Source organism: Eleutherodactylus coqui, chromosome 3, assembly GCF_035609145.1.
Source record: "Eleutherodactylus coqui strain aEleCoq1 chromosome 3, aEleCoq1.hap1, whole genome shotgun sequence".
Lineage (NCBI taxonomy): Eukaryota > Metazoa > Chordata > Amphibia > Anura > Eleutherodactylidae > Eleutherodactylus > Eleutherodactylus coqui.
This window is the reverse complement of record NC_089839.1, coordinates 133,527,467-133,539,632: the sequence shown is the minus strand read 5'-3', so window position 1 is coordinate 133,539,632 and position 12,166 is coordinate 133,527,467. Positions and strand designations below refer to the sequence as shown.

The following is a 12,166-nucleotide window of genomic DNA, read 5'->3' as shown; positions in this document are numbered from 1 at the left end:
ATTAAAGGGGTTCTGACATAAAAAAAAAAAATTTGTACTCATCTTGCCTGGCCCGATCGCCAGGCATGTCCCCTCCAGCCGGCATCTTCTTCTGTGCCTTTAAAGCAGAGCAGGAGCGGTCAAAATGACCGCTTCCGGCTCTGCTCCGTCCGTCAGGCACTTCCGAGGTGAACGGACGGACCGCCCACAGCATGCATGTCACAAGCAGTGCTTGCTGTGGGCGGCCCGTCCGTCCTGCTGAACTCCGGAGTGCTGCGCATGCGCAGTGGAGACGCAGCCCGTCCTGACTCCTGTCAGAGGGCACCTCTCCACTGCGCATGCGCGCGATCCCGGAGCGGCGCGGCTCGTGCAGACAGAAGAGGAGGAACAGCGCCTGCCGGGAGATGACCCCCCCGATGTCAACAACAACAGAAGAACAGGTAAGTATTATCTTTTTATGCTTTAGCAGCCATTAAACCATGGGTTCCCTGCGTCCATTAGGCACACCAGGGAACAATGGCTGCTAAAGCATAAAAACATTATCTGTGTCAGAACCCCTTTAACCTCTTAGTGACCAAGCCTGTTTGCGCCTTAAAGGGGTTGTCCCGCGCCGAAACGGTTTTTTTTTTTTTTCAATAGCCCCCCCGTTTGGCGCGAGACAAACCCGATGCAGGGGTTTAAAAAAAAACAAAAAACGGATAGTACTTACCCGAATCCCCGCGCTCCGGTGACTTCTTACTTACCTTGCGAAGATGGCCGCCGGGATCTTCACCCACGGTGGACCGCAGGTCTTCTCCCATGGTGCACCGTGGGCTCTGTGCGTTCCATTGCCGATTCCAGCCTCCTGATTGGCTGGAATCGGCACACGTGACGGGGCGGAGCTACGAGGAGCAGCTCTCCGGCACGAGCGGCCCCATTCAGAAGGGAGAAGACCGGACTGCGCAAGCGCGTCTAATCGGGCGATTAGACGCTGAAATTAGACGGCACCATGGAGACGAGGACGCTAGCAACGGAACAGGTAAGTGAATAACTTCTGTATGGCTCATAATTAATGCACGATGTACATTACAAAGTGCATTAATATGGCCATACAGAAGTGCTGAACCCCACTTGCTTTCGCGGGACAACGCCCTTAATGACCAGGCCAAATTTTGCAAATCTGACATGTGTCACTTTAACATGGAAAAACACCAGAAAGGTTTTGCATATCCAAGCGATTCTGACATTGTTTTTTCGCCACAAGTTGTACTTCATTTAGGCGGAAAAAAAAGACCGATAGAATTTGTGTTTATTTATTAAAAGCGCCAAAATTGGGGAAAAATTTTTAAAAAATCGTCATTTTTTCACATTTCCAACTGCAATAGCTCAAATATGTGCAAACATAATATAGAAATTTTTGCTAAGATATATATTTCCATCCGTTTACTTTATTTTGGGCGCACATTGGAAAAACATTTTTTTTTTAACCATTTAGGAGACGTACAAATGTAACATTACTTTTCAGCATTTTGAGGAACACTTTGTTTTCCTACACCAAGCCAAGATTGGAAAGGCTCATAGGAGTCAAAATGATAGATACCCCCACAAGTGACCCCATTTAAAAACTACACCCCTTAGCGTATTCACTGAGGGGTGTCATGAGTATTTTAACCCCACTGTTTTTTTTTTCAGGAATCAATGCAATTTAGAAGAGAAAAACTAAAATTTCATATTTTTGCAAATATGTCATTTTAAAGACAGGACTTTTTTCTATAATACACATGAAAATGAGGATTTGCACCCCAGAATGGATACCCCTGTTTGTCCCGTGCTCAGAAACATACCCATTGTGGCCCTAGTATTACGTCTGTATGCACAATGGGGCCTAAGATGAAAGGAGCTTTCGGAACAGAAATTTTGCTTGAAGGAGATTTAGGCCCTATGGCACACTTGTAGAGCCATTGAGTGACCAAAACGATGGAGAACCCCCACAAGTGACCCCATTTTGAAAAGTAGACCCCTTAACGAATTTATCTAGGGGTACGATGACTTTTTTGACTTTCCTGCAGCCCGGGATGACAGCTCCATGCTGTCGGCTACCTGCGGGCACCGACAGCATGGAGCCGTCACGTCCAGAGCCCACGTGGCTTTATTCTCTTCAGGACGCATGTTTTTACGTCCTCAAAGAATAAAGCCCACTTGGGCAGGACGTAAAAACACTATGGGCTGGTCGTTAAGGGGTTAATATTCCTTTGCATTTCATCAATGCATACTGTAGAAGTTAGTGCTTAAAAATGCACCACATTCAGCAATTAACAGTGACCCTCCTGTCCAGGACAAACAAAAAAGTAAGCATCTCTGACTACCTGATGTACACTGTGCATAGTATGCATCAGTACTCTAAGACACTCCTCTGATCGGCCAGTGATGCTCACGTGGCCTACATGTGGTAGTGAGAGAATTGGTGCAGCCATCTTTGTTTGTCCAGGACTGGAGGGTCACTTTAAGATCATACTCAAGTTTTTACTAACAAACTGTATAATCCAGTGATGGCGAACCTTTTAGAGACCGAGTGCCCAAACTGCAACCCCAAACCCACTTATTTATCGCAAAGTGCCAACATGTCAGGGGGTGGGGCTTATCATGACGTTTGACTTTACCCCCGTCGTTCTAAAAAGGACAGGGACGCTTCAAAATAGACAGGGTGCAGATTTTGACAGCTTTTTGGGTGCAGAAATAGTGCAGAATGTCCTCGGCGGAAATCACTGTGGAAAATTCAGCAGTATTTCCACATCCAAAAAGCAATCTGAGGCCACCTGCAGATGGGCGGAAATTCCGCGGCGGGATTTCCCGCGGAATTTCCGCTCCTGGAAGCTGCCATAGAATTGCGTTAACAAACGCAATCCTATGCAGACGGTCGCGATTTGGCAGAGCCCGGCACGGAAATGTCACTCACCGGCCGCCGGCCCCGCTCTGCGCGTGCACTGGCAGCCGGCACATGAAAGAGCCGGGGCCACGGGAGAGGTGAGTGCCCGCGCTGCTCTCTGCAGACGCTCGGGTCGGGTCCCGCTGCGAGAATTCTCGCAGCCGGATCCGACCCGGCCACCTGCAGGCGGCCAAGATCTGCACACTGTCTATTTTGAAACAGCCCTGCCTATTTCCACCACATGTAAACATACCCCAGTGGTAATAGTGACACCCCCCCCCCCCAGCGGCCCTAGTGATAATAGTGACCCCTTCCCCAAGCAATAATAGTGACCCTCTCCAGCGGCCCCAGTGATAATAGTGACCTCCCTCAGCGGCCCCAGAGATGATAGTGACATCCCCCCACGTGCCCCCCAGAGGCCTCAGTGATAATAGTGACACCCCTACAGCGGCCCCCAGTATAATAGGGACACCCCTACAGCGGCCCCCAGTATAATAGGGACACCCCTACAGCGGCCCCCAGTATAATAGGGACACCCCTACAGCGGCCCCCAGTATAATAGGGACACCCCACAGCGGCCCCCCAGTGTAATAGTTACACCCCACAGCCGCCCCCCAGTGTAATTGTTACACCCCACAGCCGCCCCCCAGTGTAATAGTTACACCCCACAGCCGCCCCCCAGTGTAATAGTTACACCCCACAGCGGCCCCCCAGTGTAATAGCAGATTTCCAAAATTTAGCTTTGCCACTAAGACGCAAACAGGCTTCGTCCCTAAGAAGTTAAACAGCTGGCTGGTTCAGACGAACTTGGCAGGTTTGGTCAACATACATCTGTTTATGGCAACCTTTTAAGTGTAAATAAGCTTCTAAAAAGAAGCAACTTGTGACACGTTTCAGTGACATAGCAGAAGCATTGATTGTGGGGGTCACTAAAACGAACAAGCAAGTGCGCCCCGCTGAGTGCTGTGCTGTTCAGGCTGTTATCAGTGAGAAATGTAGGAATCCCATATACTTTCTATGAAGCCAATTCACTGCTCTGAGCAAGGACGAAAACAGCCAAACGGGGGCAGAGTGCTCAGATGAGTACTTATACTCATTAGCTGTGGCGATCAGTGGATGTCTTAGCCCCTGGAGCCCACTGATCAATACTTCTGAGAAATTTTTGTCAGTAAGTTTTTTAACATTTATTTACCCTTCAAGGTTCAGATCTTCTGTAACTGGGTCAGAACTTAAGAATTGTCCAGATGACTGGTACTGCTATGAAGCCACACCAATTAAGCAATTCTCTGCAATATTTACCAGAGGTTAACAGGGTACTTCTGCAGGAAGTCACTGTTCCAACCAGGGACAGGTATTGAACCAAACACTATGAGGAACCCCAACTTATATTTAACTTTTTGTATCTCCAAGTTATAATGGAGAAACATGGAATGTTTACTCCCCCTCTCCCATATGTCATATCTGAACAGCACTTACTCTCTGTATTCCCTCTTCATTGACACAAACTTTTCGGAAAAGCCTTTTGAAGATCTTACTCAGAGTGAGAGCAAACATTCGGATAGCAGCCAGATTTAAATTTTGACCCATTTCATCAAGAATCTCAGTTGCTTGATCCTGAACAACATCCAGGGATTCTCCGGATTCCAAACTAATCTGCAGAAAAAGGGTACAAGAAATGTCAATTAAAATCCATCAGTGAATACATGGTAAACTTTCAGAAAACTTTTGACGTCATATACCGATGGTCTGGGTGCTGAGATCTCCACCAATTGTCAAAACAACATGGCGGAGGGGTTTTTCAGAACTAGTCCGTAATATAGATCTTATATAGATTTGTGTCTTATTTCAGTGTAAGTATCAGAAGACAGGTTAGAGCTCACTGGATTCAGCAGTTGTCACAGATGTTGTGGGTATGTGCATGGGAAGAATAAACAGCCATCATGTACTATGTATGCTCATTAGAGATGAGCGAACGTACTCGGTAAAGCACTACTCGTCCGAGTAATGTGCTTTATCCGAGTACCTCCCCGCTTGTCCTGAAAGATTCAGGGAGCGCCGCTGCTGACAGGTGAGTTGCGGCGGGGAGCAGGGGAGAGCGGGCGGGAGAGAAGGAGAGAGAGATCTCCCCTCCGTTCCTCCCCGCTCTCCCCTGCAGCTCCCCGCTCCGCGGCGCTCCCCGAATCTTTCAGGACGAGCGGGGAGGTACTCGGATAAAGCACATTACTCGGACGAGTAGTGCTTTACCGAGTACGTTCGCTCATCTCTAATGCTCATAAAATAAAAATATAACATCAGTGTCATAATTTCATATTATTGGTGTTGCTTGCTTTACAGCACGTGTCACACTCAAATCTGGCCAACCAAGTCACTTTATGTGGCCTGCAACGAGGTTTGGACATAGAAGGACCAACTCTCCACTTTCCCCAGGACCCCAACCAGTGCTTGATAGAGGGCGCAGGTGCCATCTTACATTCTGAGCCTGGGCGTACATCTCCACACCGCTCTGTTCAGCAGCACACAAGTCAGGGCACAGCTCTGCCAGGCCTACCCGGTCACCCTAGCCACCCTCCCAAGGTAGGAAGCTCAGTGCTAAACCCCATTATAGTGCACAGAGCGACACAGCCATGTAAAGGCTGATTTACGCGGGCCGATGATCGCTCAAACGACAGTTTGAGTGACAGCTTTGAGCGATCATTTTGCATAAATATTAATTGGTATTAAAGTAGCTACTCAGCTACTTAAATATCAATTAGGTATGCAAATGAAGCCTTCACTGAACCCAATTAATAGCCTGAGGCGATTATTTGCGCTCAGATCCTTTGTTCTCCACGGGGAAACAAGGCTATCAGCACTCCCCCGTGGAGAACTTCTGATAAAAGTGAGCAACGATTTGTATTTTGGACTGATTTTAACGATCAGCCGAAAAGCAGACGATTTACACGCACCGATTATCGCTAAAACAATCGACGATTTTTTTAGCAATAATCGTCCAGTGTAAGTGGGCCTTAAGGAGTAGTTACATTTAGGGCTCATTCACACGAGCAGATGCAGCTTTGGTCCATGAAATACACAGCGTTTTCATAGACTGAAATTCTGTATATTCATTGTGTATTTGGATTTATTTTTAACACACGTATTCACTGTGTTTTTCATGTGCGCTAAAAAAACCAAAAAAAACCGCAAGAAGGTCTCATAAATTTCTCCTGCCTTCATGCAAAAATATACAGTGAATACACGTGTATCCTGCATATTCACTATGTACTCCAATTGACTTTAATGAGCAATTTCTGTCCATAATGTGGACCAAAACAGGACATGCTGTTTTTTTTTTTCAAAAGCATAAAATACATCCATGAAAAATTCTTATCTGAATACCTCTAAGCAGAAAAAAAATATACTTGTAATACGGAGCACAAATACGTCCGTGTGAATGAGCACTTATAAACAGCCCTTTGAAGACAACCACAAGGCCTCTTTCACACGGGCTACAAAGTCATCACTAGATAACACATGTATGTGAAGCTCATGGTTTCCAATGGGTTCTTTCACGAGAGATGTTTTGTAGCCTGAAAGAACCCATTGGAAACCATAGGCCTCACATACAGGCGTTTTGTAGTAATGATTTTGTAGCCCGTGTGAGAGGCCTTATGCTGATGTGGCCCTCAGTGAAAAGGAGTTTGATGCCCCTGCTTTTCAGTATGGAGATATTTAGAAAAAGTATCCAAAAAGTGTAAAACAAAAAATATGATAATTTTCACATTATCATTACTCTTTATTTTTTTGAAAATGCTGCACAGATTTCAAGCAATGCATACAAAGATCAACAACATCGCTTTACTGCTGAAACGAATATAGGATGCAAACAGTACAAATTCCAAAAGGAACTAATTAATATACTGGGGCTTATATAACTGGAATTTATCTATCTACACTGAACTGGAGTGCGATACGTCATAAAGGAGCGACCCAGCTGCCAGCCAAGGCCGAAGAAACCAAACTCTTCCTAGATCTCAGGAGCTGCAGATTAGTTGTGTCACCCATCTCCGCTCTGTAGCTCATGGCTGTGGCATGTGTAGCAAGGGGCACCCCAAGGGATACTTTGGAAAGTCATCTAAAGGATGCAAGAGTCTGTAATGTAATACGCGATACTTTTATAAAAAGTGAAATGGCAAAGAAAACGCAAGATCTTTATAATGATGTCACTGTTTATTATGAGCAATCCTTCCACTTTTCCTATGCACTTTATTTCACATATAACCAACCAAGGGGAGATGCAATTTACTTAGAATCTGAAAAGACAGGTATAAGCACATAATCAGTTCTTCAGAATATTAAAGAAAAAAAACTGGTAATAAAAGGAATCAGGAAATATCTTCCTGTAGAATAACCCTTGTATTAGGCCCACTCACATCCGGGAGCCTCCGGCGCAGAGCAGCAAAAAATCCGGTCAGAATGGCAGACGCGAGACAGACCTCTTTATAGTTAGTGGGGACAGTTTGACAATGGTATGTAGCAGATCTGGAGGCTTTGACATTTTCACTGTTTGGCCCTGAGGACGGAGCAAAACAACGGAAATATCCAGGAGCCCAAAGTACAGATGTGAATGAGGCCTTAAGTCATCTAAGAGTTGTTCCTCTCACCTGTCTGATTACATATTGTAGTTGGTCAGACTGTAACACCATGTTTTTCAGGGCACTTGGCTTGCATGGGATAAGGCTCCTATATATCACTGGTGAATAACATTTCATAGCATATCGCAGGTCACTGGAGTGGCGTCGTTCTTCCAGGATATCTTCAAACACTTCCCTTTTCTTGCTTCTGAATTCCCTTTGCTGTGAATAAAATGGTGAAAAGAGCAGATCTGATTAAATGGCACCTGCAATGCAGTTATTCTTGATGAGGTCTCTATTACAGGTCGATATCATGACATCATAGGAGACATGAAGGAAACACAAAGTGCAGTCTGAGAACTAATGACCATTTCATGCCTGGACTTATGGAGCCTAGGACTATCAGCACCATCAGACATTCCAAATGGTCCAAAGCCTGTAAAGCTCTATTCACATCTCCGCAAGAGGCTCCGCTTACCGCCTCCGGCACAGGACTTTTTTGTTCGGTAAAGATGCTAGACAGGTGCAGGAACCATTATAGTCAGTAGGGTCTGGTTGGCACAGTTTGGTTCTGTCAAGGGACGGATCCGTCGATCAGGGGATTCTTTCCTGCCTATAATGGAATCCCAGCGCAGAGGTGACTAGACCCTAATAAAATAAATCAGCCGGGATATTGATTTCTGTGCATCAGCTGATCAAACTGCTGATGACCAACTATTACATTATCGACCATCTAAAAGTCATCATGACGGCTCTTCATTTCTCAGAGACAACATAACGGTAACCAGACATTTCAGAGACGCTAATGTACACAAATCAAAATAATTGCTGATAGTTTTGTCCGTTTAGTACAAATGGGAAGCACAACTAAAGAAAACAAAACCCTTCTAGGTGACAGACACTTTTAGAATAGACCGCTGAGAACACCCACGCTCAGGAATTACTGCTGCGATTCATTAGTACATTACCCTGTGTACATCCAAGTCAAAGGGGCACTTTACAAAGACCATTGTACAAAATCAGTTTTATTGTCACTTCAAGCCACGTGTGTCTTCTTCTGGGGTCTATATGGCAAAAGGGGGGATGAGCAGCACCACGACGAGTAGCTTCAGTTCTGAATCTGATGACACATAAGGCTGCTCTCACACCAGCCTTGGGGTCAGTTCAGGTGAGGCCGCTCTCACACCGGCCTTGGGGTCAGTTCAGGTGAGGCCGCTCTCACACCGGCCTTGGGGTCAGTTCAGGTGAGGCCGCTCTCACACCGGCCTTGGGGTCAGTTCAGGTGAGGCCGCTCTCACACCGGCCTTGGGGTCAGTTCAGGTGAGGCCGCTCTCACACCGGCCTTGGGGTCAGTTCAGGTGAGGCCGCTCTCACACCGGCCTTGGGGTCAGTTCAGGTGAGGCCGCTCTCACACCGGCCTTGGGGTCAGTTCAGGTGAGGCCGCTCTCACACCGGCCTTGGGGTCAGTTCAGGTGAGGCCGCTCTCACACCGGCCTTGGGGTCAGTTCAGGATTTCCATCTCTCCGCTCTGTTTCTGGAGGAGAGAAAAAAAAAAGGGTTCCTTTTTCCCCCCTCATTGATTTCAATGGGGTTTTAAAAACCAGAAAGCAAATGGAAAAGTTTCAGTTTACCTCAATTCTGTCAGGTTTTTGCTTTTTTTTTTTTTATTTCACAGAAAAAAACCCTCTGCAGACTGAGCTATTTTTCCATCCAAAAAATGTAAAGCTAACAGAACAGAAGTCTTTTAATTCGCTTTCCATTTCTTTGAAACCAAATTAAAATCTATGGGGAAAGGAATGGATCTGTTTTTTTCTGTTTAAATTCAGCTTCTCTCCTCCAAAAACGAAGCGGAGACAGAAACCCTGAACTGACCCTAAGGCTGCCTGTCCATGGGCGTTATTGAATTGTGTTCCCCGTGGTGAACTATGCTCACTTTCCATAGCATTGCTATGGAAAGCGCCGCCCCCCTGTCCACGAGCAGAGCATCATTGCGATTCCCTGCTCACGGCCAGCAATTCGCAGCATGCTGCAAATTGCCCAGATCCTCCGTGGTCAGCCTATCTGTCAGATAGGCTGACAGCGGAGATCCGTCTGCCCGCTCCTGCTCCTGGGCGGCGGAGATCCCCCGCAGGATACCGTAACGCCCGTGGACTGGCAGCCTAACGCAGGTGTGGAAGCAGCCGTCAAATCAGGAAGTACTGTTTTCAAGGAAACTAGAGCAAGAACTTCATGCAGGCTCCCATGCAGGACTTGCTTCAGGCACCGTAAAGTTGCCTTAGTAACAATACTGCTTCGTCGGGGGCTGCATCTCCAGAGAAAATCTCTGGTAAATGACAACACCCCCTGCAGCACAGGAAGCCGCGTACATTAGAGATGACGTACATGTGTTGCATGTTGTTTTCAAGTTCCTTCAGTTATGACACGCATTTGTTATTCAGGCCCGGTCAGTTTCTGCTTACCGTCCAACACCCTTTGGTGAATTCTCTTGGGCGTTCTGGAGCTACGAAGGGTGTAACATATTATTTTTATAGACAGATGCGTTCCTACCGTTTACAGCAATTCCCAATAAAGGTAAAAGAGAAATGGGGTAAAGATTTTAGGTTATATCCTTGGAAAGGGGGCATATCAAAACAGAGGCTATTTAACCCCTTCCCGCTCTAGGACGTAAGGTTATGTCCTGGCAGCGTAAGTGGACGTACCCTTACATCCTGTGGATAGTGCAAGATCAGAAGAGATCTCGCGCTATCTGGCAGCAGGAGCCGCAAATTTTTAGCATTTTTCCTCCTAAAACACATAAAAGTGATTAAAAAAAGCCGTATATACACTAAAATGGTACCAATAAAAACTACAGCTTGGCTCGCAAAAAATAAGCACTCACAGAGCTCCGACCATGGAAAACTAAAAAAAGTTATAGGACTTTGAATGCAGAAAAGTGGAAAAAACCTAAAAATAAAATAAAAAATTTTGGTGTCATAATCATACCGACCCGCAGAAAAAAATGTATTGTGTCATTTATGCTGCATAATTAACGCTTTAAAAAAAATAAAAAAAATCTATGTCAGAATTGATGTGTTTTCTCTCTCTCTGCGATCATAAAAAAAATAATAAAAGTTTTACAATATAGTCTCTCTAACCAAAAATGGCAGCAATAAAAACAAGCCCTTATATGGCCGTGTTGACAGAAATATAAAAAAAAGTAATGGCTTTTGAAAAAGGGAGATGAAAATCCGCCAAAAATCGTTGCATCCTTAAGCCCAAAATAGGCCATGTCATTAAGGGGTTAACTAAGGCCAGGCTCACACAAACTTATTTGTGTATTAGGCGCACATAATATACAGTAAATGGCGTCAATGAAAGTACATTGATTTTCATTGTTTCACTCACACTTGCATTTATTGCGCATGTTACGAGCATAAAAAAACAATGCAGCAGGTTCTATTTTACTGCATATTACGTACATAGAAGCCCTATTCTTCTCTATTGGTGCGTTTGAAACACAGCGCATACACAATCACAAGTGACATGGCAAGGAAATAAACAAAAAAGAAAAAAAACAGGAAGCCATTGCAGGAAACGTTCATAAAATACACTGTACATGGGCAGGAATACGCAAGCAAAAACGCGACAATACGCAGTTCAATACGACAGTAAAACGCTGTTAATTTTACGCAGCATATTAAAAAAAGTCGTGTGAGCCCAGCCTGAGGGCGGTTTCACATCTGCAAAGGAACCTCCGGCCGGATCTTCCGTTGAAGTTGCGGCTGCAAATGCTGGAAGGAAAGTGCTGCATGCAGCGCTTTATCTTCCGTCCTAAAACTGGGCAGCTGGGCGGTAAGTAAATAGACCCTATTATAGTCAATGGGGTATGTTTGGGCTGTTTGGATCTGTCTGGAGATCTTCGGCAGTGAGAATTCCCCTCAACTGCTCTCTGAATGGAGCATGAAAACACACTACCAAGCGCAGATATGAAAGCACCCTAAGTTTGATCAGATTTGGAGAAAATGTGCTGATACATATAATAGACCAGCTGATATACCCAGCTTCCATGTTGTTTGTATGGAAAATTTTATGAAGTTGTGGTTACTTCAGAGGAACAGAGGAATAAAATACGTATACACATAGAGAAGCGTTAGATTCTCCTCAGACTGCATGTATCAATGTCCCTCTACAGAATGTGCCACCCCTCCCACTCTCCTCACTTTTTACCCTTAAAGATAACACCTCTTTTTATTCAAATTTAACCACAGACTGGAGGTTGCAGCCCCTTCTTAGCCTTAAAGGCATGCTCCATCCCTGCGGTCCATGGCCACTTCTTTATGTACTTTAGAGCCTTTAACTCCTTAGTGACCGCCCCATTGCCTTTTTACGTCCTGGCTTTGTGGGCTATAATCCTCAGAGGCGTAAAAACACGATCGCCCTGAGGAGATCCGATAGCCTGGAGCTATCATTGGCGGCCGTAATGAGCGACCCCCATTCATGCGATCGCCGTTATCCAATGGATAACGACGATCACATAAAAGTGTGAAAAAAGTTAAACAAAGTTAAAGATTCAGCACCCCTCATGGATCGGATCCATGAGGGGAGCTGAAAGCACTCATCTCTATCCTCCGCGATGTCCCGCGACGTTCTGGTCCTTCCAGGACTTTACATAGCCTTCTACGCATGCGCGCCA

At 45.5% G+C, this 12,166-nt stretch overlaps 1 protein-coding gene across 1 annotated transcript in view; it reads right to left on the bottom strand.

The window, feature by feature from the left end:
* GNPAT (glyceronephosphate O-acyltransferase) overlaps nt 1-12,166 on the bottom strand; it is a 64,392-nt gene that overhangs the window by 38,437 nt on the left and 13,789 nt on the right. The window contains exons 2-3 of the mRNA XM_066596096.1: nt 7,525-7,716; nt 4,361-4,537 (exon numbers count right to left, since the gene is read on the bottom strand). Coding sequence (XP_066452193.1) covers nt 4,361-4,537; nt 7,525-7,716 — 369 coding nt within the window. The remainder of the gene's footprint in view (nt 1-4,360; nt 4,538-7,524; nt 7,717-12,166) is intronic.